Raw genomic sequence first — 27,408 nt, 5'->3', positions numbered from 1 at the left:
TTAAGCAAATAACTCGAGAGTTCTTGCCTTCATGTTCTTCCCTGGCAAGAATATAATGATCCCTATTTCATTGGGTTAACTTTCAAATAAATGCACTGGAAGCACTTTGCAAAGTGCCCAGCATGTTGCAAGAATTTAATAGATGGTCACTAAAATTCAAACAGAACACACTGCAGCCTCCATCTCTTTATCAATCTTAACTGAGATCATAGCTATTTTTAAGCTCATTTTAAATTAATAAAAAGTTTTAGTCTTTGTCTTACATCTGATGTGAACTGAAACATTGAGTTTATCTGTAAAAATATATATACACTTGAGATTAACATTCTTTGGTTAAGAAAAGCATAGGTCCGGTGAGTTTTGACTGGCGGTTCGCCTAGCAGGCAAAAACACATCCTTTTGCTGGGGTCTCCCTGATGGGGCCAACTCCTGTGCTGTGCCCCTGCGATCCGATTTGACTAGACATGAGCGATCAAGTACAGATGGAAAATTTTTCATCCATTCTCTGCAAAGCTTTTGATTTAACATTTTCTGTAGGAGGCAATTTTGGTTATTTTTACCTACCTGATTGATGGCTGGCAACATGGAACTTGGGTTTAATTCTGGATTTCAGAGATATCAAGGCTTGGAGAAGCATTAACCTTTCCAGCCTCCAGGAGGATGAGCACAGCCCTCCTTGGCAGTGGGCAACTACCGCATCTACAGCAACTTGAGAATCCCCATGTGACAACGTTGGCCTTGTCTCTAACTTTCTCTCTCTTTTGGCCCAGGTACCATTACTATGGCATCGCAGTGAAGGAAAGCTCCCAATATTATGATGTAATGTACTCCAAGAAAGGAGCTGCCTGGGTGAGCGAGACGGGCAAGAAAGAAGTGAGCAAACAGACTGTGGCATATTCACCCCGGTCCAAACTTGGCACGTTACTGCCTGAGTTTCCAAATGTAAAGGATCTCAATCTACCAGCCAGTCTGCCCGAGGAGAAGGTAACCACATCTGAGGCGACTCGCAACAGTGGCGGGGTGGGGGGCGGGACCCCTGTGCCCAGCCTCACACATGCAGATGCTATGACTGCACAGCAGTCCACTTAAAGCTATAGACATCTAAAGCAAGCATGGACTGTGGTCAGTAATACTGCAGCAGTATTGGTTTATTAATTGTACCAAATGTACCATACAAATATCAGCCGTTAGCAAGAAGGGTAACTGTGTATAAGAGATATGGGAACTCCCTGTACAACTTCTCTGCAAACTCCAACCTATTCTACAGTGTGAAAGTTGATCTGTCTGTCCAACTCTGTCATCCAGCTCTCTATCTGCAAATCTGCCTGCGTGCACAGCTGTCTCCTGTCACAAGGGAAGAGCCACCAACCCCCTGGATACAGTTCATTTCCCTGTGTGCGGCAGATTGTTTGGTGAAATAATAGTCTCATAGAAAAAGATGATTTTACAGATGCAGTGAATCAGATAGTTTTGATTTAGAGTATTTGGAGCAAGTTACTGGGGGAAAAAAATGGAGGAGCACATCTCTAAAGCACCTGTCTTGATGCCAAGCAGTGCTCTAACAGGTATGGAGAGTGTGCTGTCTGCGGATCACTCCAGGAGCTGGGTTACAGTGGAGGCTGGGACACAGTCCTGCTTACAGAAAACTTACCATCAGGTGGGGAGATGGATGCTTGCATAAAACAAATTCCTATGAATGCATGTTCTGAAACAAAGAAGATGAACTTATATCTGTACAGAATGTTTTAAAACCTAAGAAGTGGATAGGGATCCACAAAGATGATTTTTTCCCCTAAACAAAGTCCTGAAATTTTTAAGTGTCTTATTGTGGTTTTAGTAGAAACACTTGTCTCTTCTCCAACAAACAGAAATCAGTTCAATAAGCCTTATTGATTTCTGTGTGCCAGACACTGTGCCAGGGACAGGATACACGAGTGTTAACCATAACGCCATTTTTATTTTCCTAGAGCCCCCAGCCTCAGAAGGTGGAGAGTGGGGGCAGAGTGAAGAAACCAGGAGAGTGGGGGCAGAGTGAAGAAACCAAGGCTTTCTGTGCCAAGAGTGAGGGCACCGTGTTACACTTAACAGACGCTGTGTGAGCAGAGGGGCACAGAACCCCTCCACTGCCACCGCCCCAAGTGAAAATCAGCCTCACTGGGTCTTGCAGGATGAATAGATGTTGAGTGACTTCCATTCTCCCAATAGGGAAAGACAGTGACGTAACAGTTGGAATCGGCAGAGTGGCAGCAATGTGTATTAACGTGTGCCTTTGTTGTTGCTCCTCCACTGCCCCCACAGGTCTCTACCTTTATTATGATGTACAGAACACACTGTCAGAGAATACTGGACACTGTAATAAGAGCCAACTTTGATGAGGTAGGTCAACAAGTGTCGAGCTGTGAATACTCTGTACTAAAATACCTAATTAACACTAGCTCCTAATTCCTGAGCTGCGCCTAGGTGCGAGGCCTGGCATTTGGGACTCCTTGACGTCCTGTTAGCTCACTTAACCCCTCAAAATAATTCTACAAAGTAGGTCCGATGATTATTCTCATTCTCACATTATGGGTCTTGTGTGTGGATAGGGCCGGGCATGGCCTTTTCCTTGATTTAACTAGCAGAAGACATCCTGCCCTAGCGGCAAATGACAAAGACCATTCTGCCAGGATATCATCATTACACTCAGAAGTAAAAATTCAGAGAAACTGAAGCAAAACTCTCCTGTGTTTTTGGATTCCATCTATCCCTGAGGCCTCTGCACTTGGAACAGATTACCTTCCATTCTCAAGGTCTAATCCATGTTTCCCTACCAGTAGGGCCACCTGTAAATGCAAAATGTTAAGAATCCATCTCCTTTCTTAATTTGAAAACATTATAGTTAAGGACTAGAGAGGAGGAAATGAGGAAGGATTAATGTGGTGTTCAACTTGAGAGAAGACTGATATGACCGCTAAAGTGACTATAAAACCAGTAGTTACTGGTAGAAAAGATCCTAGCACTTCCTTGTGTGTGTTGAGGGGGGAAACGGTGTGAGAGGTGGAATGCTATAAAGGTGAAGGCTCAAATGCTCTCCCTCCCACTGTACTTGCTGCCACATGAGCTCACGGATACAACTTCTAAAGGGACAGCACTGTGTTGATAAAGAATACCTTCTTCCTTCTCTCGGCGTTTATCCACCAGCTCTCTCAAACGCCCTTTGAAGTACTCCAAAGTACTTGAGACAGCATTGTAGAGGTTTGGCTGTGCCTTACATCCTGCAGACCCCAAAGACCAAGGCAAAGTCCGAGCCATGATTGGTTCAATCCACACTAGCGGCAACCAGACCTTACTTTGCTCTGATGGCTCAATCCAGTGTGGATGCCATGGTTGGAAGGCTGGATGCTAAGCTGGTTCAGGGAACTGTTGCTTCCATCTTGTGGCTCCATCCTGCCCTCAAGCAGCTGATGAATGGGGAACAAGACCACAGGGACCCTGACAACTTAGAAATAACATGCATTACCCTGTGTGATAGGTAAGATCTGGTCCCATCCTGTTGCAGCCAGCAGGGGCTGGGGAGCGTGGCCTCTCAGGGATGACAGCCTACACCACTACAGAAGGAGGATCAGACCTGCAACGGGGCAGCTCCCCCTTCTTCCACAATTACTAACAGCAAAGCTTGTGACAGTAACCCAGGAAACATAATCATTTATCTCTGATTATTTCACCACTTATGCTTGCAAGGAGTAAGGAGAGTTCTCAGAATCCTCTCTTCTAAGAAGTGTCCGTTTGTTAAATGCTTACCTGATGCCAGGCAGTTTACAGCCATACACATTGTCTCCACTAGATGCAGGCTAGTCACTCCGCTAGGTTTACTCCTCAGTAAGCTCCAGATGCCGTTGACGCCATGTTTAACACAGCCAATCAGAGCTCTTCACTCAGATCCCAGAGCTATTCTTCTCAAGATTCAGGTTGACATTGTCAGTTGATCAAGACTCAAGTCTCGATATTCCCTTCTCTCCCTCCTCACCCTTCAGACCCACAAAGGCCTGACAGTTACACCTTCCGGACAGAAGCCGCATCTGTCCCACCTCGGCTCCTCAATGTTAGCTTTAGATCCCTTTCCTGCTTTCCTTTTCCTTCTCACCCAGAGGAACCAGTGCCACTGGACATCAAAGAATCTCAGCTGTAGAGAGTAGGATGAGAGGTCAAATGTGGATGATTCACCGCCTACACAAACTGCTCAGGAAAGCAGGATCGAGCAGAGCCCCGTGCAGCTTGAACAGACTGAAAATAGACAAACGCCTGCTAAAGACACTTGATTCGCCCCAGATTTGTTTTACCCTACACAGCAGCTGATCTTTTCCAGAATATCTGCAAGAAATTGGCTGCTCATCTTAAAACAGGGTATGGCTGCATGAGAAGGCAGCTAAGGAAGGCAAATGAGTCCAGGCTGTACCAGCTTGGCAGAGCTTCTAACTCAGGAGAGCAGGCAGAGAGGACTGGGATGGGACCCGAGGCCAATGCTCGGGTACAAGCTGAAGGGACCAAGGGACAGCAGAAGGTCCCCTGGAGAACCAGCACCTCGGCTAAGAGCTAAAGCCTGGGCAAGGAGGTGTCTCAATGAGCAAGGTCATGGACAGGGACAGTACGAATGCAGGCTGGTGATACTCAGAAACTTAGAAAGCTGTCTCATTCAGGGCAGCACACTGGTTCCTTGGGCCTATCAGTTTTAGTCCTCCATAATCAAAATTATTATGTAATAGTAACCATAGCAACAATAGCAGCAGCAGCTGTGCCCTTTTCATTATCTTCGATGGTCTGAGCACTATAACAAACACTTTTTAGGAATCTTTACCAAAGCCAATGCAGTAAATTCCCATTTCACAGATAAGAAAATCAAGGCTTGGAAATGTTCCTTTCCCAGTTGGGGAGGGACTTAAGACCGAACACTCTGGTAGTCAGTCTTCACTCATCCAGATTTTTTTCATTTTCAATCCACATGGACACGTTCTATTTTTTTATCCTCATGGAATAAACGGAATTCTATCTCACAACACACAGGCCTGACCTCCTGCACACTGGGATCACATGTTTTGGCATTTACCATTCCCTGCCCTTGGGAAGTCGGAGGGGCATGCCTTTCTCCCCATCCCACCCAGCGCTTCCTCCGGGAAGGCCAAGCAAGCTGTGGGCATTTGGGGAGTGTGTCTACAAGTGGCTGAGCTGGGGTCACCAGCTGCAGTCTGGGCAGAGCTCCACCTCCCCCAGGCAGCCTGGCCAGCAGAGAACAGCCCCTACTCACAGGGGAGACCCTGAAGCACTGTCGGGGAAGGCCGGCAAATGCAGGCTCATCCATCCCTGACCTGCTTCCAGTTTTCACAGTTAGCATCTGTGCCTCGCAGGCATGACTCTCAGCTGCTGTTGCCGTGTGAGTATTCAGAGGACCATGGTACAATACCTGGCCAACAGCAGCCCCTCGAAAAGAGAAACTCATGACAATGGCAATATCAGCTCCAAGATATGATGCTGGAGGAATGAGATTACCTCCCACACTGGGTCAGGATGGGTTTGGGGAATCAGGGATATGTGGACGATGATACCCGCAGGGTTGAAGAGTGCCCACCTGTTGAAACCAAGCCAGGCCTTTTAGAATTTAGGAAAATTTGGTGAGTTCCCTGGCTTCAAGGTGGGCTGCTCCTCACTCAGTGCTAGCTGAGTCCAGATGCTCATGGATGTTATTAGGTTCACGAGTTACCCAGCCTTATTGTTCCCTTGCTTTTTCCCACCTGACCATCCCCCCATCCTGCTCTGGGTTCTCCGCTTTGGATGTTCCCTCTGCCAGTTGTTCATGAGCAACATGGCTTGAGATGCTGGTACCATCACGTTCCTAGGAATCTTGGAGTGCCCACTGCATTCCTGCTCTGTATTGATGGTTGCAACGTCCACACCACACAGACCTCATGGGCCATGTGAAGCTAACTGTCCAGCTGTCACCACCCAGCATCCCACACTAGCACCACCTGGCCGGGACTTTTGGGGGAAACTGGCAGAGTCTGGATGTGAGAAGTCCTTTGTACTTTCCCTAGCTGTTGGCACACCAGTTTGACCCAGAACAATCATATGTGTGACACATACTCTTCCTTTTAGCCCCATTCCTCTCACCTGCAACTCCCTCATCTTTCCCTTCCAAAAGATCTGGCTCAAAAAGAGTGAGGATTCTGCTCCAGCTGCCTGGCTTTGAACAGCTGAAGCCACATGTCAGCGCTGAAGGCACTCAAGGGATAATGTGCCACTCCTTTTGCAGGAAGAGGAGACCCCGGCTGCAAGGGCTGGTGGTGCACATGGCTCTTGAATGTGCAGGGGGAATGACTTAAGTCAAGGGGAACATCCAGGGCTGCTAGGCCCAGCCAAGCTGCAGTGGTGTGTGCCACTAAAGGGAGGGCTGGGGCAGAGGGTGGAGGAGTAGCTAGCAGCTCTGCAAGACTAGGCTGGCCTGGGTGGGGGGTCCCAGAGCTCGGTGGGGAGAGCCCTCCCTGTAACCTCATGGTTCTTTTCTGTGTGGGTCAATCCAGGTTCAGAGCTTCCTGCTGCACTTTTGGCAAGGGATGCCGCCCCACATGCTGCCTGTGCTGGGCTCCTCCACTGTGGTGAACATCGTCGGTGTATGTGACTCCATCCTCTACAAGGCCATCTCCGGGGTGCTGATGCCCACCGTGCTGCAGGCACTACCTGACAGGTGGGCACCCCAATACCCATCCTCTCACTGTGGTTGCTCCCCAAGCACTGCTTGTTCCTGCTTCTCCTTTATAGCTCTTAACCACACACTGCCCAGAGGTCTCCCTTATAAGGACCATTGGGCATGGCCCCTTAGAGCTGATTGATGTTCTTTGAATCAAGTGGTTAGATTTGGAACTACATTCCCTCTCTCCTGCTCCCCAGACACCCGACCCCTTCCCAGAGCATCAGATGGAATCCAATGTGCAATGCACTCGTCCAAAGTCTGCCTAGCACAGTCTTTCCTGTTTCTAACCAAAGTAGTGGCACCAACCAATAGCCAACAGCTGAATCTTGGCCATGGTGCTAGGAAGGAGGGAGGACAGTGTGATCAGGAGACGGACTCTCCCCATGAGCTCCTGTGGGGCTGGCCACGTCCCTCCACAGGCCTCTGCTCCTAGCCAGGCCGCCCCTCTCCTCCTCGGGCACACTCTAAGCCCCAGGTTGCTGCAGAGTCTCCTACGGGCTCCTGTACGCCTGTCCACACCTTACCACTTGTGCCTTGTAAATAAGCCAGAAGTCTGGAATCAAGGTGTTGGCAGAGCTGTCCTCTTAGGAGGCTGTCAGGTCCATGCCTGTCCCTAAGTTTCTGGTGGCTGCCAGCAGCTTTGGTGCTCTCTGACTTGGAGACACACCGCTCTACCCTATGTGTCTGCCTTTTCCTGTTCTGCTGTTTCTAGGAACACTTGCCATTGGATTTAGGGCTTGATTAATCTAGGTTCATCTCAACCGAAGTCTTTAAAAAAATTTATTCCAAAAGCAGAGTTGGGGGTGGGGGCCAGAGAGAGAGGTTTCAATGCTGGTTCCCTTCCCAAATGGTTACAGTGGCGAGGGCCAGGCCAGAGGGAAGCCAGCAGCCAAGAGCTTCCTCTGGGTCTCCTATGGGGGCAGAGACCCCAGCATTTGGACCATTGTCCGTTGCTTTCCCAGACGCATTAGCAGAGAGCTGGATCTGAAGGCAGCCTGCACTTGAACTGGTGTCGATACAGGTTGCCAGCATTGCAGGCAGTGGCTTAACCCATTACCCACAATGTTGGCTCCTAGAGGTTTTTATGTGAGTCGTATCTGCAGAGACTCTTTTTGCAAATAAGATTGCCCTTGTGGTTCTGGGTGGATTTTAGGGTCTATTGTTTATCCTGCCACATGGAGTATATATGCAAGATAAGCTAATTTCTAGAGACCTGAATAAATGGTTCAAGGATATATGACTTATGCATTTCTGAGTGAAGTTTTAATATGCACTTAAAAATGAAGCTGATTCTCTCTTCATAGTCATACTTACCAGTTATTTATATTTTTCCTCCTGTGAGCTCTGTTCCTAATCTTTATCTAATTTTCTTTTTTGGTGTTTGGTTTATCATTGATTTTAAAGGAATTTATTTATTTATTTATTTATTTATTTATTTATTTATTTTAAAGATTTATTTATTTTATTACAAAGTCAGATATACAGAGAGGAGGAGAGACAGAGAGGAAGATCTTCCGTCCGATGATTCACTCCCCAAGTGAGCCGCAACAGGCCGATGCGCCGATCCGAAGCCGGGAACCTGGAACCTCTTCCGGGTCTCCCACATGGGTACAGTGTCCCAATGCACTGGGCCGTCCTCGACTGCTTTCCCAGGCCACAAGCAGGGAGCTGGATGGGAAGTGGAGCTGCCGGGATCAGAACCGGCGCCCATATGGGATCCCGGGGCTTTGAAGGCGAGGACTTAAGCCGCTAGGCCACGCCGCCGGGCCCAAGGACTTTATTTATTAGAGATTAACAATTCATGTTAAGAGTTGCAAATCTTCTCTCTTGGTGTTTTGTCTTTGTCATATGGAAAATACATTGCTGTTTGAACTTATGGGTCTGATTTTCATGGCCCCTTGATTTCGTATTCTAAGTCTTTCCGACTGCAGTTGTAGTTTTACCATAGCTGGTCTCAGTCACTTTGTGGTATAATGTGTGTCTCGATGATTCTGCTCAATTTGAGATTCCCTCGACATAAGCTATAAAGAGCACCTCTTCCTGCAGCCCCGTTGTCCCAATACCACATATGAATGCTTACATTTTGTTTCCAAATATGACATGCTTCCTCGGTCGTGCCATCCATCTCAGACGTACTTGTGGCTATTGATGAACTTCCTGTTCTCTCGTTTGTATTTCCATCTAGTTATGTTCCAGCAGCTCTCCGTTTTAAGTTTTAAGCATCCAAATATCTAGTAGGGCTAGCTGCTCATCAGCACTTTCCTTTTGTAGAATTTTACTGTCCTGACACTTATTTTTCAGCATGCACATTTTAGCATGATCTTACTATTTAAATACCAGGAATAGCTATGTATACATATATGTTTATACACATGAAGAGGCTTAAAACATTTTGTGGAAAACAAATTAAAATGCCTGGAAGCTCTCACCCCCTTATGATTTACTTATTTATTTTAAAGGCAAAATTACAGAGAGAGGGAGAGACAGAGTCTTCCATATGCTAGTTCACTCCCCAAGTGGCCACAACAGCTGGAACTGGGCGAGTCTGAAATCAGGAGACATGAGCTTCTTACAAGTCTTCTATGTGGATGCATGGGCCCAAGCATTTGGGCCATCTCCTGTTACTTTGTTAGAAACATTAGCAGGAAGTTGTATAGCAAGTTGTGTAGCCAGAACGCAAACTGGTGCCCATTAAGTATGTTGGCACTGTAAGTAGTAGATTAACGCACTGTGCCACAACACTTGCCACTCTGTGAACTTTTTGAAGCTCCTTGTATATTTGGGGAGTTTTCACTACATTTATGAGCAGTTTATGGAGAATTACATCTTGGTGACATTGAAAACTCCTAAACTTAGCCATAGTTTGCTTTCTCGTGTATTCTTTCTTCTGTTGTGGTTCCTAGGAAAGTCACACTTGCCTTTTAACATATATATATATCTATATATATAAAACTCTCATGCATTTGTGATTAGATTTATTATTCGATATTTTAAAATCATTACTATTGTGTTTGTTAACAGTGGTTGTTTATATGAGTATGTAAAAGATATTGATATTGGCATTTGATACTTGGACTTAATCATATTAGGTTTAATTGCCTTACCACTGCATCCATTTTTAAAAATCCTGTCAGATTTTTCTGGTTTAGAAACAAACATAATCTTGCTTTGATTGTCTGATTTGTATGCCTCTCACTTCTCTTGTCTAATTATATTGGCCTAAATTTTGAGAACATGTTAAGATTCTAATGGGAATCCATCTAATGTTTACCCACTGAACACAACAATAACTTTTGGGCAAGATGATCTATTTTATCATGCTAAGGAATGGCTATCTTAATTAAGCATATACATCTTATGAAGAATTTTTGTTGAGAAATTGTAAATGATTGCAGTATCAATCTCCTAACCTCAAGCTGTTTTTGCCTTCTTAGAATACATTCTGCTTAGGAATAACATTTATTTTTTTCTTTAATGGGCTGTAGGGTTTTATTTGTTGGTGTTTTACTAAGAATTTCTGCATCAAAAAAAATCTCAAAAATTGAGATTGAATACCATTTGATTGTCAGTGTCCAATTTTTGTTATTTGTTGATATAAATGTTACATTTCTTTCAGAAGACATCTGGAAGTTTCCTTCTTTGTTCGTAAGCTCTGAAAACATTAAATAGCATTAGAATTATTTGCTTTTGAAATTTACATAGGATGAAAGTATTTAGGTCTGTGATTTTGTTGTGGTTTAACATTTTTCCTCCATTTTTTTCCCCAGAGTAATTGGCCAGTTTAGATTTTTTATCTTTAAATTTTGGCAGATTATACTTTCCTAGAAAATTGCCTGTTCTTTCATATCTTTTAAATTGATTTTAGTAGTGTTGAGCCAAGTGGGTTGGTAGGCTCACTGAATGTCCTCTGTGATTATTTTGTCTTCACTCTATATTAGTTGCTGTAGCTGTGCGTTCTGTCACTTCTTTTCCTTTTTGTTTGGGCTCTTAAGGGAAAAGCTAGACATTCACACCAGTGCGATTCTTTGAATTTTTTCCTAATGCATACATCACAAACACTATTAACTTATTCTTTCGTTTTCCTTAGGTTTATTCTATTATGGATTTATTTAGCAAACATTTGAGAGTTTCCCGTGTTCAGCTTTGATCAATAGCCAAGAAATAAGCATTAAAAAAAACTAACCAAAATAAAGATGCTTAATTTGATTTTTTTCACTCATTTTTATTAACACAAGGGTTTCAAACTCAAACTTTTCTTTGAACACTATTTCAGCTGTGTCCTATACATACTGATATACAATATTTTAATGCTATTATTTTCCTGATATTTTGAAAGTTTTATCCAGAGCCCCTTCTGGTCTCAAGAATTTAAAAAGATCATTTAAAATTTTCTGTGTGTTAGGGGCTATTGTTTTATGGTTACGTTATTTTAATTCTTATTGCTTTGTGATAAAAGACTGAGTATTTAATGGGTGTTCTCAGATTTTGCTGGTTCATTCATTTTGGCATTCTAAAAATGTGTAGGAATAGATCAATACATTTTAATTTGCATTTTAAATAGTTAACATTGCTAAGCATCTTTCAGGTTCTTATTTCCAATCCACAAGTATTTTTTAGTGAAATAGTTGTGCAACTCTTTTGTCTTTTGGGGGGGGTTTGTGATGTCTTTTTTTTTTCATTACTGAATTTCTAATATAGATACAAGTTCACTATAGAAGATGTGTTTTGAAAGTATTTCCCCCAGTATTTTATTATTACAATCATTTGCAGAACTGATCTTATTTTGAATAACATAATTTTTTAATATTGTCTCTTATGAATTTTTCTTTTGATGTTCTATTTAATAATTTGTTGTCATGAAAAATGACAAAAATGTTTTATGTTTTCATCTACAAGTTTTACACTTTTGTATTTTATAGTTCTTTTAGCTTTTCATTTTACCTTCCATTGATTCATTTTTCTAGCTTTAAAAATAGCACGCACCTGGGCTCGTCAGTGTGGCCTAGTGGCTAAGGTCCTCGCCTTGATCCCATATGGCTGCTGGTTCTAATCCCGGAAGCTCCACTTCCTCTCTATCTCTCCTCCTCTCAGTATGTCTGACTTTGTAATAAAAATAAAATAAATCTTAAAAAAAAAAATAGCGCGCACCGGCCATTGCGGCTCACTTGGGGAGTGAATCATCAGACAGAAGATCTTCCTCTCTGTCTCTCCTCCTCTCTGTATATCTGACTTTGTAATAAAATAAATAAATCTTTAAAAAAAATAGCATGAGGCATAGGATTCAAGGTTAATTCTTATTTTTGCATACAGAGGTCCAAATATCCAAGCACCATTGCTGTAAAAGTCCAATATTGTTCATTGTTTTACAGATTTATTTATTTGAAAGGCAGAGCAACAGAGAGAGGAAGAAACATAAATACATACACATTCTTAGAGACAAAGATCTTTGACCCATCAGTTTACCTCCCAAAACCACAATGGCGAGGGCAGGGCTCGGCCAAAGCCAAGAGCCAGGAATGCTGTCTAGGTCTCCAACATGGGTGGCAGGGAACTAAGCACATGGGTTATATTTTGCTGCTTTCCTAGGAGCATTAGCAGGCAGTTAGGCTGGAAGTACAACTGGGACTTAAGCTGGTGCTCCAAAATAGGATGCCAGTTTTGTAAGTGGTAGCTGAATCACTTGTGATGTAATACCAACCTCAAGACTAACCTTTTGAGCCTGGTGAGGTAGCTTAGTGGCTAAAGTCCTCATCTTGCATGCACCAGTTTCCTAAATGGGTGCTGATTCATGTCCCAGAGGCCCTACTTCCCATCCAGCTCCCTGCTTGTGGCCTGAGAAGGCAGTTGAGGATGGCCCAAAGCCTTGGGACCCTGCACCTGCCTGGGAGACCCGGAGGAAGCTCCTGGCTCCTGGTTTTGGATTAGCTCAACTCCGGCCATTGTGGCCTCTTGGGGAGTGACTCAACAGATGGAAGATCTTCCTTCTCTGGCTCTCCTCCTCTCTGTATATCTGACTTTTCAATAAAAATTAATAAATCTTAAAGAAGACTAACCTTTATTCTACTCTATTTATTGGAGCTCTTACAGAAAACTAATTGGTCATAAATGAGTCTGTTTATGGACTCTCAATTCTGCTCCATTCATCCTTGTGCCTCCCTGTCAGCAATCCCACACTGTCTGGATTATTAAGGGCTTCACAGTTAAAGTCAAATAGAGTAAAACTTCTGCATTTGTTCTTTGAAAAAGCTCCCTAGCTTAACAGTTCCCTTGCTTTTGTGTCTTAATTTCATAGATTTTTAAAAGTCATTTGGGATTTTGATTGATGACTGTATGGATAAAATTTTATAATATTGAGTCTTCCAATCCATGAACATGATATATCTTTACTGTTTATTCAGATATTCTTTGGTTTCCTTCATGGTGTTTTTGTAGTTTTTAGCCTACAAATATTGCTTGTATTTTTCTGGATTGAAATCTTAAGTATGTCATGGTTTGGGTGCTATTGCAATGTCATTTTAAATTTTTTTTATTTTGTTCAAAAGAGGAGAAAGAGAAAAATCACTCTCACATTTGCTAGTTTATTCCTCAAGTGCCCATAGCAGCCAGAGCTGGGCCAGCCGGGTCTCCTGTATGGATTGGAGGGACCCAAGTGTTTCAACTACCACCTGCTGCTCCTACCCTGCCCACCCTTGTCCTCCTCCCCGACGTTAGAAGGAAGCTGGACTAAGTGGAGCCAGGATGCAAATCCAGATATTCCAACAGGAAATGTACGTGTCCCACACAGCATGTTAACATGTGTGCCAAACATCTGTCCTCAATACTTACATTAAACAAAAAAAAGTTTTGCGCCCGGTATGGTAGTAGCCTAGTGGCTTAAGTCCTCACCTTGCACTTGCCGGGATCCCATATGGGTGCCAGTTCGTGTAGTGGCAGTCCCACTTCCCATGCTGCTCCCTGCTTGTGGCCTGGGAAAGCAGTTGACAATGGCCCAAGGCCTTGGGACTCTGCACCCGTGTGACAGACCTGGAAGAATCTCCTGGCTTCAGATTGGCTCAGCTATGGCTGTTGTAGCCACCTGGGGAGTGAATCAGTGGATGGAAGGTCTTCCTCTCTGTCTCTCCTCCTCTCTTTATATCTGACTTTCCAATAAAAATAAATAAAGCTTTAAACGCAGAGAGACAGAGACAAACAGATATAGCTCTCCCATCACTGATTCACTCCCCAGATGCCTGTAACACCTGGGGCTGGGGCTGGCAGAATCCCAGAGCCCCCAGAAGCTCAATCTGGGCCTGTCATGTGGGTGGCAAAGGTACAGGTACTGCAGCAATTGGCTGACACCTCCCAGGGTGCCCATTAGCAGGAAGCTAGACTTGGAGGCAGAGCTGATACTCAAACCCGACATTCCCATTGACGACGCAGATGTCCCAAGATGTGCCTCAAACCTTTCTGCACCAAACCCCTTACCTACCTCCACTCTGCAATACTGTTTTTAAAACCCCCATTTCCAGTTATTCATAACTGGTTTATGTGTGTTGAGGTTGAATTGTGAGACAGTGTTAAACTCACCCAATGGATTCCTTGGTAGCCATTTGGGAAATGAACCAGCAGATTGAAGATTTCTGTATCTGTCCTTCTCTATGTAATTCTGCCTTTAAAATAAGAAATAAATATTTTTTAAAAGTATTAAATGACACTTTAGAAGAATTTATTGTCATAAATTTCCTCTAATTCCTACTTAGCTGCACCCCATAAATTTTGATATGATTTTTATATTAATTTATTAAAATATTTTCTGCTTGTAATCTTCTCTTTGACCCAAAAGTTATGTAGAAGTGTTTTGTTTAATTTCCAGATATTTGAGATTGTCAAGATATTCTTCTGTTATGGACTTATAGTTTAATTCCTCTGTTGTCAGATTAACCATATCATATTTATCAGTTCTTTAAGTTTAGTGAAACTACTTTATGGCCCAGATTACAGTGTGTGTTGGTGAATGTCCTGTGTGTACTGGAAAGGGCTGTCTGTTCAGCTATCATTTGGTGAAATGTTCTGTAAAAGTCAATTAGAGCAAGTAAATTGAAAGTGTTCTTAGGCTTTTCTTTGCCCTTACTGGTTTTCTATCCATTTATGTTAGCTGAGAGAAATGGAGATATTCTCAAAATAGTGGATTTGCCAGTCAGTTTTTTCTTCATATATTTTGAAGCTTTTTTATTAAATACATACAAATTAAGATTGTTGTGCCTTTTTGGTCTTTGGGCTTCTTGTATCTGGATATGATAGTTTCTTAGCATCTTCTTAAAATCAGCATTCACATGACATCTTTTTCTACTTTTTTACTCTTTGTATTTGCAATATATGTCTTCTAGCCAATTTTCGTTCAATCTGAAATTTTTCTTTTGAGTTGCTTTATCTAAACCTTTATATTGAATGCAATTAAACATATAGTTGTATTAAAATCTTGCATCTTGCCCACTATGAGTTTTAATGGGCTTGCCTTCCTTTTGTGCTTTATTTGTTCCTGAGTTGGTATTATTATTATTTATTTTTTTTTTAAATATACTTCATGTTAGAGCTGGTATTGGGACACGTTGGGTTAAGTCCCCACTTGCAACACTGGTGTCCCATTTCAGAGAGCTGGTCCCAGTCCTGGCCACTGTGCTTCTCATTCAGGGAGCATCCTGGAGGCAGCAAATAATGGCTCAAGTACTTGGGCCCCTGCCATCGATTGTGGGAGACTCGAATGGAGTTCTGAGCTCCTGGCTTTGGCCTTGTCCAGCCCTGGCTCTTGTGACCATTTGGATAATGAGCCAGCAAGTGGAAAATCAGTATCTCTTTCTGTCACTGTGCTTTTCAAATAAATCTTTAACAGTCTTTAAAAAAAATTATTTCTGAGGCAGATGAAAAACACTGTTTATTTGCTATTGCACTCCCCCGAATGTCTGCAATGGTCCAGGCCAAAGCCAGGGGTCCAGGAACTCAATCTGAGTCTCCCACATGGGTGCCAGGAGCCAAGTACTTGAGCTATGACTTGTTGCCTTCCCAATGTGTACATTAGTAGGAAGCTAGGATTGGGAGTAGAGTCAGGACTTGAATCCAGATACTCTGATGTGAGCATCCCAACCAGCATCTTACCCACCCCAGGTTAATTCTTTTTTATCATTTCATTTGCCTCCATGATTGGCTTGTTATATATACTTCACTTAAACTTTTAGTGGTTGTCTTGGCTTTATATATCTTTAATTAGTTAGTACACTGTACCAAATACTATTGTATTGCTTCACAAGTAGTGTAAGACTCTTAGAATAGTATAATCTCATTTTTTCACCCCATTTTTTGGTGCTATTTTTGTAATTTTACTTTTAGTTATTCTATTTTATGTTGCTATGATGGAATGCTTGAGGTTGGTTGCTTTATAAAGAAAAAAGGTTTATATGGCTAGTAATTCTGGAGTTCAACTTCTTGGCTTCTGGTGAGTGCCTTATGGGAGGGAGACAGGCTCACTTGGTGGGAGCAGGTGAAAGAGTGGTAAACAGGTGAGTCAGAAAGAGACTAAACACCAAGGGGAATGTTTTATTTTAAAGATTTATTTTTATTGGAAAGTCAGATTTACAGAAAGAAGGAGAGCCAAAGAGAGAGATCTTCCATCCACTGGCTCACTCCCCAAATGGCTACAATGGCTGGAGATGAGTCAATCCAAAGCCAGGAGCCAGAAGCTTCCTCTGGGTCTCACTTGTGGGTGCAGAGTCCCAAGGCTTTGGGCTGTCCTCGACTGCTTTCCCAGGCCACAAGCAGAGAGCTAGATGGGAAGTGGAGCAGCAGGGACACAAATCGGTGTCCACCCATGGATACTGGTGCATTGCAAGGGGAGGATTGAGCCATTGGAGCTAACTGAGCCATTACACCACGTGGGGATGGAGAATGAAGATCCTGGTTCATGGCTTCAGCGAGGCTGCTCTAGCCATCTGGGGGAGTGGACCACTGGATGGAAGACACATCTCTCTCTGTCTCTCCCTTTCAGATAAATTTGAAAAAGTAAAAACTAAAGTGAGAAATCAACATTTCTACACATTCAGAAACTGAAATTCACTGCCACCAGTCCTGTAATATGAGATATGTCAGAGTAAATTCTGTGGGCTAAGGATTATGACACATTTACACAGAAAAGGTCAGGAATCATGACGAAGCTAGGCATAAAATGTTATTTTCCCCATCTTTAGCTATTCTAAAAGGTAATAACCTAAAGCAAAAATAATCACAATATTGTATAAGTTATTGGATGTATGCTATGGTTTGTCCCACCAACACTCATGTTGAAATTTTTTCCCCAATTTGACAATGTTAAGTCATGCCAGGACCTTTTAAGAGATAACCACAGGAAGAGTATTAGCCTGTTTGTGGCCTGGGAAGGCGCAGGAGGACAGCCCAAGTCCTTGGGACACTGCACCTGCATGGGAGACCCGGAGGAGTCTGATTCTTTCCTCGGACCCATCAGTGCTGGTACCGAGGCTGCCACAGGCATTCTTCATCTCTGGCACCATATTTTGTTTTTATTTGCATTTCTTCCATCTCATTGGGTTATTTTTTGATGGTTTTTGTGTCCTGCTGAAATTCCTTAGCTGCTCATGCTTACTGTTTACCGTTTCCATTAGAGCCATATTAATATTAATCATAGTAATTTTTAATTCTGTTGGATAGTCTCATTATATTGATTGCTTGGTTTCTCGACAGGACACCCTTTTTTTATTTCCTATGTGCCTTGTCATTTTTAATTACTGCAAAATTGTGTAGAACAGTGGCATCTGAGGTAAACGGTGTTTATGTCTGGAAATGGACATGCTTCCTCTTGTGGGCTCTGAAGTCTCTTCAGCAATTCATTAGGTTTGGAATTTGGTGTTGCTTTGGTTACCTTCAGTCTACCACCAGATGCTAATTCTTTTGAGGTATCTTATATTTAGGCTATATGTTTTTTTAAGTTCTTTGTTTAAAATTTTTTTATTATTGAAGATAATTTATTTTTATGTATATATAGGATTACAGATCCCCTTCTCGTATGCAGATTTCACTTCTGTTGGGTATATTCCTAAGAGCGGGATTGCTGGGTCATATGGCAGGTTTATTTGCAATTTTCCAAGCACTCTCCATATGGATTTCCACAATGATTGTACTAGCCTACACTCCCACCAGCAGTGAAGGAGGGTACCTTTTTCCCCACATCCACGCCAGCATGCCAATTTGCCATATTCATGTTCACAACATGCTAAATATACTCTGCTGTTACTTCATCCATGAAATGCCAACATGCCTAGAACAGAGAATTTTCAGTCATCTCTTGCCGTGGGACCTGATTTGCAGCAATCTATATTTAGATCAGAACTCCATGGGCACTTGATGAACTCTACCTTTCCATGTTGGCTTTCTTATATGAGAGAGAATATATGGTATTTATTCTTTTGTAATTGACTCATTTTGCTGAGCATAATAGTTTCTAGTTGGGACCACCTGGTTTTGAATAGAATAATATCTCAAATTTGTTGAGATCGCACATAAAAGTATCCTAATATTACTTTGGCTGGTATTTTCTAATTACTGTATAATATTTTGGGAATGTAAATTTTATTTGAATGTCAACTACAGTTAAGCATGTGCCGTTTGTTTTTCTTGCTCAGGTTTTGTAATTTGATCAAATGTTTTTATTATAGTTTAATAAATGTTTGCTTTATTAAAAAAAAAAAAAAGAGTTAGGGGGAGAGACAAAGATCTTGCATCTGCTGGTTCATTCCTTCAAATGGCCGTAACAGCTAAGGCTGGGCCATGCCAAAGCCAGGAGCCTGGCACTCGATGTCTCCTATATGAATAACAAGGACCCAAAAGGTTTGAGCCATCTTCTTGTTGCCTTGCTAGGGGCATTATCAGAGAACTGGGTTGCAAATGGAGCAGCCAGAACTCAAACTGGTGTTCACATGGGATGCTGGAATTGCAGGCAGTGGTTTGACACAAGGTACCAAAACTGCAGCCCCTAGGTTTTTTTTCTCAGTGTTCTTGCTGCACCCTTGGACCTGTACTATACTCTTTTGAGACTTTGTGCTGATTAGTCTTTTTGGGTTGGTTTGGGGGCAGAGTTCTCTTTTGCTCTGCCTAATCTGCTGTAACAAGCCCTGTGGTTTTCTGTGTCTGAGTTGAACACGCTCCATGATCCTGTTCCATCTATAAACCCATAATGGTCAGCACCCATGATGGTAGGATAGGAGTGTTGTGACAGGGAAGGATCCAAGAGAGTGGAGACACCCAGATTTGAAATATCTTGGTCCACATTTGAATCAAGTGTAAGCGAAGTTGGTAAGGGAGGGAGTCAGGCCATTCTCTGGGGGCAGGAACATTCCAGGCCAAGGCAACAGCAGGTGCCAAGTTCCTGATGAGGTAGCAAGGGCCCGGAGCACTGGCGAGAGAGGAGCCATGCTGTGGGAGTGGAATGGGGCAGGGGCAGGCCCTGAAGGGACTGTGGCCAGAAATAATCATGGTGGGGTGGGAGCAAAGCTTGGGCAGGATTTTGTGGGTAATACAGCTGAGGTCTGTCCACCTGGGGATGGATGCTTTTCATTCGTGTCACTTATTTAGCATTTCAAATATGGCAACCATGTGTTTGGCACCAAGCTGGGTACTGAGGTTCTAATAGTGATAAAGAAAGGGGACTTAGTCCACACTGTGGCATGGAGCACACAGTTTAGGCTGAAAGAGAAGGTGTCCATTAATGAGACAATCCTACAGCTGAATGCATCATTACAGGTTGTCACAACCGCAGAACTTTCAAGAGCAATAATGGCTTCTGCCCATTTGAGGGGGGGGCTTCAGAGAAGGTTTTTATATGGTAGTAAATCTAGTCTGAGCTCAGATGGGTGGGATGTAATAATGGGAAAAATGCACTTGCCTGAAAGAATGCCAGGGGGCAAAGATCCTGAGAGGAAGTGAGACCCAGGCAGAGGCCACTGATGCTAAAATGCAAAGGAGAGAAAATGTGCAAGAAGGGGATGGAGAAGGAAGAGGATTTGAGCTATTCGGGGCTGTGGGAAGAATTTAGATTTTTAATCCTATGCACAGTGTGAACTCACTGAGGAGTTTTAATCAGAGAGTGACATCAGAATCACTTTGGAAAGCCAATGTGGGTGATGGGTTAAGCTGGCAGGGCCAGTGGGTAGGAAGCTAATGTCATAGCCCAGGTGAGGGGTGATGGTAGCTTGACCTGGCAAGATAAATGGGTGCTCTCAAGAGACAACTTGGGGGAAAATTCTGCAGTAGTCCAGAATAATGACTGCATCCAGATACACTAGAGGAAGAAAAGCCAGACCCTATAAGCCTCATGATGTGGTGCAACAAGGACAACTTGTGCAGTTTGCTTGCCTGAAAAATTGTCACTGAACTGCATCAAGTCTTCAGATGTGGGAGCTAGTTTACCAGGAACACACACAGTAGGAAATGGAAGGTAAAATGAAGCAAAAGAAGGCAGTGCTATATCCTTTATGCAATGTCCACACCTCGCTTGGATCCTGACTCAAGCAAACTGAGAGATATCTTTGAAAGAAAGCAGAGTCTGGGGTGGGCCGGGAGGAGTCATCTGTGCCGTTGGCCTGGGGTTCTGTCACTGCCCAAGACATAAAGTTAGTGCAGGCAGTGACTGAGCTCTAAGCGTGGATCAAGCACTCAGGGAAGGAAGGAAGCTTTATGGGAATGAAGCCTGGGAAGACTTGAAGAACTGGAAAGTTTGTGACAGTGGAGAGGCAGCCTGAGTCAGGGGGTCACAGATACCACGGGAAGCCAGCGTCTCCAAAGGGAGGATGTGGATGAGGCAATTAAATGCTGCCAAAATATCAACCAGGGTGAGGACCAAAATAAGTCCACTGGCCAGGTTTGATAGCCTGGAGGGTGCTGTCTAAGTGAGGCCTGTTGAGGATCAGGGACAGGTGTGAGATGAGGTGTGAAGTGGGAGGTGAAGAGAAGGAGATGAGCAGCCTGGGCAGCTCCCTGAAGGAGTCTGTGAAGTGAGAAAAGGGAGGTGGCTTGAGAAGACAGTGTTAAGGGCATAAGTCTTTATTATTACTTTAAAAAATGAGACATTATTGATGCATTAAAATAATGAGGATGGATAGGAGAAAGGACAGTCAAGCAAGCAAGTCCTGAGAAGACAGGAAGAGGACCACCACTCCTGATTCTGCAGGTAGCACAGAGCCAACCACATTCTTCCTCTGCTGTTCATCTTCTCTGAGAAGGAGATGATGCCACTTATTGGTGGGGAAGGGGAAGTTGGGGATCAGAGGTACCCGGATCTCAGGGGCAGCTGGAGCTGGTGGTGGAAAAGGCAAATGTAAGATGCAGGATGGCCTGACAGGGTGGAGGTGGTGATGGTATGAGAGGAGAGAGTGGGTGGCCAACTGAACCAGGAAGGCAAGGATGGCTTGGGTGATCAACATGGGAGCAGTCCTTGTAGCTGGCAATGGTGAGGGTCTTCAAGGAGGAATCCTGACGTAGGGCCATGAGCACATGATTTTCATGGTGAGATCCTGAAAGTGGTGCTTGATGTGTTGTCAACTCCAGATGCTGCAGCTTACTGCCTTCTTCCCTGCCCTGCCCAGCAAGCAGGCCCCCTCCCACCTTCCGTGCCCAAATTGAACATGCTTTCAAAGCCCATATCAGAAGTGTTTGCCAACTTAAACATATGCTGTCCTTTCCATTTGTTGCTGAAAGCGACAGAATGGCAAGTTGTGTGGGATGCGGCAGACGGGATCCTACCTGTCCTGAGGACTTGAACAAGAATGAGTTTTGATGGCATAAGGAGGGGAGGCCAAGTGCTAAGTGCCACTGTCTTCACCCTCTCACACGGGGCGTCTCACATTCACAAGGCATCACATCTTACAGCAAGAGTCTTGGGTGCCAACAAGTCTGCATGAGGCCTTTCCCCGTGGCTGCGTGGCGTGGGCCAATGCTAGCCCACCGAACCCTAGCACCTCTCCCCATCCCTTCCCAGACGCGCCAGTTCTCTGCACGACTTGTGTTGCCCACATTGTCTCTGAGGTTGCTGTGATGAGTGGCACCTTCTGGCAGCAGTCAGCACCCACTTAGGAGCCCTAGATCCCTTTGCAGACCTATTGGGAGGACAGGGCAACGCACTTAGTAGGCATCATTTCTCTTTCTAGCTTAACTCAGGTGATTCGAAAGTTTGCCAAGCAGCTGGATGAGTGGCTGAAAGTGGCCCTTCATGACCTCCCAGAAAACCTGCGCAACATCAAGTTCGAATGTAAGTACTGAGGGTGGGAGCAGACTTGTTAGTGAAATGCTAACAGCAGCAGCTGCTAGGCACTGTTGGTCTACAAAGTAGAAGCCAACAGGTTAAGAACTTTATATGCAAACATTTACTTACTCCTGGTAAAATGTTTACTGTGGATGGCACAAGGAGAAGGAATTTGGCTTAGAGAGGTGTTAAGTGGCAGAGATAGGAATGGCTAGATTGCTTAGTCAGAGGCCCGTTTCTAATTATCATCACTCGTCTCATTTGATTCACCCCTGCAACAGAGGAAATAGTGTCCAGCAAGTTAACTGACCTCCACGCTCTGAGATGCTCTTGAAGCTCATGCCCACAGGACAGTGGTGGCCAGAGACAGAGAGCAGCACGTGGGCTTCGTGTCCTCTCGGTCTAATTATGAAGCCAAATTCCATGGGGAAAACCGGTAGCAGGTTTCTGGCTTGGGGAAGACTCAGGTGCAGCTCGATTGAGGCTACCAACCAGAGACCAAACAATGTTTAAGCAAAATCAAGTTTTCAAACATTGGTTTCTCAAAGTTCCATTTTGCAAACAGCTCTCCCGATCCTGCCCCAAATAAGTGCCAGCAAGGGAAAGGAAGGTGATCAAATTACCCTCTCTCCCTCTCTGCAGGCCAAGCTGAGCCCTTTCAGAGGCCCCTGGAGGCTGCCTGCGGTGCCCCTCACCCATTGAGAAAGCCTGCTTTATTTCACGGCTCTCAGTTCTTTTCTTTTCATGGGCACTAAATTCCACATCACAAAGTTAAAGAAAAAGTAATTAAGGAGAAGGATTAACGATTGATCGGCCTGGAAAATTAGAAGTTCATCTCCCACCTCCCCCGCCCATTCCTCCACCCCACACCCTTTTCCTTCAAACCAAGCTGGCTCTGTGTACAGATTAGAATAATCCTAACGAAATGTCTATTTCTTGACCAGTTCAGAAATTAATGAGAAAAATGCCCTGCACCCATTTTAATTATGTGGACGAAACCAACCCGTTCCAAAGTCCTTCCGAGGAGGTGTGCTGGGCCTGCCACCTGTGTGTGCCTGGAGGAAGACGGGCTTCCCCGCAGGACCTGGCAGTGCCTTGCGGGAGTATGCAAGGTGTGGAAACAAAGACCTGGGGCTTAGTCAGGCACATGTCTTGTCTGATTTCCAGTCCCATCCACAGACAGATCTCCCCACTTGACAGGGTCAGAATTAGAAACAGGAGTATTCCTGTCAGCGGTGATCACTGTGCAACCCGTCCCTGCCCCGCCAAGAATCCGGAATGGGGCACGGAGACCATTTGGTTTGAATGCCAAGCCATGTTCAAGGTGCTGCCAGGGTTCTATCTGAGAGGCATCTGCTAGCCACCCCCTCCCCCGTCCCCAACAATACTGAAGTTCAATCGGGGTTTCCTATTAGACACACTACTTTTTAAAGGGGCTTCTTCAAAGCTTCCACTTGATTCTTGGCAATTATTTGTGAGGAGAATGTTTGAGCTTGCAATTAGCAAAATGAAAGACAAGCAAATAATTCCTCTTACTCACGGTTGATTGATGCCATCACTCCTCGCACCTGTGAGTGTGTCATGTGTGTGATTCTGAAATCTGTACACCAAATGTCGCCATTAGGAAATGGCTGCGGAAGCCCAAGCGGGAGAACAAAGAATCAAACGCAAAGTTTTGCCAGTCGGGGTATGCAAATGGGATTGGGCACGCAGACAACCTGAGGCAAAATGAGAACAGAACTTTTTGAAATTGGCCTCAAAATACCAGGTACCCTCATCAGCATGCAAATATTTCAAACTGTCTCTTTTCTTCTTGCAGTGTCGAGAAGGTTTTCCCAAATTCTGAGACGGCAAACATCACTAAATCATCTTTGCCAGGTAGCTGTCCTCTGCCACGTGTATTCACCACTTTAAGTCACTGCGAACATGGGGGCAAATCCGCAAAAACAGAACCTATCTGCTTGCTTAATAGGGCACTCCATGTTTTCATTTCTACAGATAAATTAAAAAAAAATTAAGCTAATAACCAGTTTCAACTCATATACAAAATAATATCTAACATGAAACAGTTCTGAACTTTTCAAATATGTTCTAGATCTACAATTTTATGTTTCCCTTAAGATCAGCCCCACCCCCCGCCACACACTTTATTGGTATTTGGGGCAGGATAATTGTTGTAGAGAGTTGTTTGTGTGTCCAACTAGCAGATGTCAGCAGTCCATCCCACCACTCCCGCCTATTTAACCACTGAACCAGAGGATGATTTGTTATTTGTTATGCCATCTAAGAGTTCAGAGCCACATCATTTGTTAAACATTTTCCCCATTTTTCTCAGTGTTCCATGTCTGCATTATTATTATTTTTTAAACACAAAAGTGACATATGATTACTCTAAATGCCTCAAATACGTAGGTGTGTGAATAAAATCTATGTGGAAGATCCTACCCCACTCCCCTGTCTACCCTGGAGTTCCAACTGGATGGCATATTGCTTTACGTTTCTATTAATTTGTACTTTATGGAAGGTTATCTGCTAAAGCAATCCGTGTGGGTGACATGATAATTGACCTCACAGAAGGGGTGCTCTCAGCAGATAGCCACAAGCCAAATCTGGCCTTCAAATGCTTAGGGTTGTTGTTTGATTAGCATTGTTAAACACATTGTTTTTCACTTGTTATTAATAGTTAACACCGGGAGATAACAGCCAAACATCCACATTTTCTATAGAAAAATTTGAAGAGCTAAACTTGTCCCAAAGCTGTGTTTCCCCAGGAGGGTAGCCAGCTAGAAGTGTCCAGGTCTCCCCAGGAAGCACTATCCTCATCACACCGGCTCTTTCTAAGATTTACTAATTTATTTGAAGCACAGGAAGAGAGAGAGAGAGAATGAATGTTGAGCTTCCATCCACTGGTTCACTTCTCAAATGGCTGCAGTGGCTGGTGTTGGCACAGGCGAAGACCAAGAACCTAAAACTCCATCTGTGGGTCTCCCAGTTGGGTGACGGGAGCCCAAGCACTTGGGCCATCTTCTGCTGCCTTCCCAGATGCATTAGCAGGGTGCTGAATTGGAAGCAGAACAGCCTGGACCTGAACAGGTGCTCCTATGGAATGCTGGACTCAGGTTGTGGCTTAACGTGCTGTGCCACAGCATCAACCCCACTTTCTTACACTTGACCCACTCATTCATGTATGTCTCCTGTTTGTGTTTGGCTTTGTAACCTCTTCTTAAAGTGTTGCTGGTACTGGTTGGATGCTGGTTATTCAAATCAAGGCTTCCTGTTAGAGTGGCCTGAAGAAAGGCGCAGGACAGGGTCCACCCCAACACAGCTCATGGTTCCTTCCCCAATCCTGGCACAGAGAGCTCGGGGAATTACTTGGAGACCAGAAGAGAACCCTGCTAGATTCACACAGGCTGCTACAGAGGCTACATGGGACGCTGTTCTGGGTATGTGCAGAGCCTGGCAGATTCAGGGAAGAAAATGAATATTAATACTAATTTTTAAAAACCTGCTGTCATGTTTCTGAGTTGCATGCCAACTTGGCCTTCTAGTTGCTTTCTCTAACTTGGCAGAGTAGTTTGGGGGTCTTCTCTGGGGATTAGATAGAGTTTTGGTGCTTCTTTCTGGGGCTGAGATAGTTGAGGAAGGACTCGGGCCTTTGAGTGCACTCATAAGTAAAATCATCCACACCCAGCCTAGAGTCGCACAGACACAAACACATTCCCTCTCTACCTTCTTCACATGGATGGTGTGTAACTGAGTCAGCAGGTGCCACCTTGTCTGCACCGGACAGCTCTTAGACACGTCTCCCCAGTCAGTGCCATGTTGGAATGGAGGCATTGTGCAGCACTGGCTAACATCCCAGGAGCTTTCCTAACCATGCACATGACTTCCAAGCTAGGATGTGTCCTCAAATACCCAATATTCCCATATCCTGGTTCTTCCAAATATAATCCATACTCAAGAAATTTTGTACTCATCACTCAATTATTTAGTCCACAAAATCCCTAGGAGAGCCTGCTGCATGCCAGAAACACTGCTTAGTGGTACCTGCCTTCAACTGAAAAACAAAAAGTAAACAACAACAAAATAATTATAAGTCTCAAGTGTTATCAAGGAAACAGAATGGAAGTATATGACATTCAAGTCCTGTTTAGATAAAGTAGAAAAGTTCTCTCTGTGTGTTTGTGCCATTTAAGCTGGAGCATCCATGACAGCAGGGTTGAGGACACAAGATGGGAAAAGCATGTCCCATAGATGCACGATGCTGGAGGTGTCTACACCCTGAGGAACAGCAAGCAGTTGTAATGTGCTCTCAGCCCCTGCACTGGGCGCTATGCCTCCCAAACCTTGTCTCCAGGGTCACCCAACACTATTCCATATCCATCTATAGGTCAGCACTGTGATTAATCTCCCCTGCCCCAAATCAGTCTGTTGCCAGCAGCAAAGCCAAGACTCTGAACCTGGTTTGTTTGTATCCAGACACCTGACCTTTACGTTTGGTTATTTCCATTATTTTATTACAGACTGGCCCAACCCATACACTCCTATGTTCCAGGCCTCTGTGACCTTGCACAGGTTCTACAATTATTTAAATAGGATTTGACTTGTGCTGGGCCAGTCTGGGTGGAACAAGGGGTTGTCCAGTATTTATCTTTTTAGCTTTGGAAATTTACAAGCATTAGGAGACTTACAAGATTCTTGTGAATTTTGTGTCTTTTAAAAATGTTATTTTAAAACATGCAAATAAGGGAAATGAGGCTGAAGATAGATTTTTTTTCTTTTGTCAGGAATATACCAATTTGGTGATGTTTCTCCAAGTGTTCCAACTGATAAATTTAGGTTCGCTGATGAGGGTTTGCTGGGAAGCCACAGCTTAAAAAGGTGCACACATACACACAACATACAACATGCACTCCACACACACCACAACATACCACACACGCAAAACACGTACCACAACATACACCACACACACCACATACCACACACATAAACATCACACACATCACACACACAGATCTGAGGTATAGCCTCTTTTTCCTCCATCTTAGTTTTTCCTATTTATTTAATCATCCTTTCCTTTAAACAAAAAAAGGGAACACCAGAACCTAAACTGCTTCAGAATGCATTTATCTCACCAGCACAGAGTTTGAAATCTCTGGTGCAAATCTATTATGGGGTAACAGGAACATTCTGACATCTAGGCCGCGGCTTCCTCGGCACTAGGGCCGCACAGGTTATGCAGCATGGAGCTCCCATCTGCAAGATCTCATCAGAAAGCCCATGGATCCCTGGGCTTCATCAGGTGGTTCTCTGGGATCAGGCCCAAAGGGGCTGGAACAGCAGCTCTTGGTCTGGCTTAGGCCACCTTGGTAGCTTCTTACAGAGAGGCAGGGCTAGGGAGAGA

General features: G+C 44.0%; 1 protein-coding gene across 3 annotated transcripts in view; it reads left to right on the top strand.

The window, feature by feature from the left end:
• Nucleotides 1-27,408, top strand: part of RFX4 (regulatory factor X4) — a 149,227-nt gene that overhangs the window by 81,411 nt on the left and 40,408 nt on the right. For all 3 annotated transcript variants that reach the window (XM_058673375.1, XM_058673374.1, XM_058673376.1), the window contains 5 exons: nt 771-984; nt 2,299-2,376; nt 6,552-6,715; nt 21,907-22,007; nt 23,821-23,879. In XM_058673375.1, coding sequence (XP_058529358.1) covers nt 771-984; nt 2,299-2,376; nt 6,552-6,715; nt 21,907-22,007; nt 23,821-23,879 — 616 coding nt within the window. The remainder of the gene's footprint in view (nt 1-770; nt 985-2,298; nt 2,377-6,551; nt 6,716-21,906; nt 22,008-23,820; nt 23,880-27,408) is intronic.

This window comes from Ochotona princeps, chromosome 15 (assembly GCF_030435755.1).
Source record: "Ochotona princeps isolate mOchPri1 chromosome 15, mOchPri1.hap1, whole genome shotgun sequence".
NCBI lineage: Eukaryota > Metazoa > Chordata > Mammalia > Lagomorpha > Ochotonidae > Ochotona > Ochotona princeps.
This window is presented reverse-complemented; position numbering and strand designations above follow the sequence as displayed.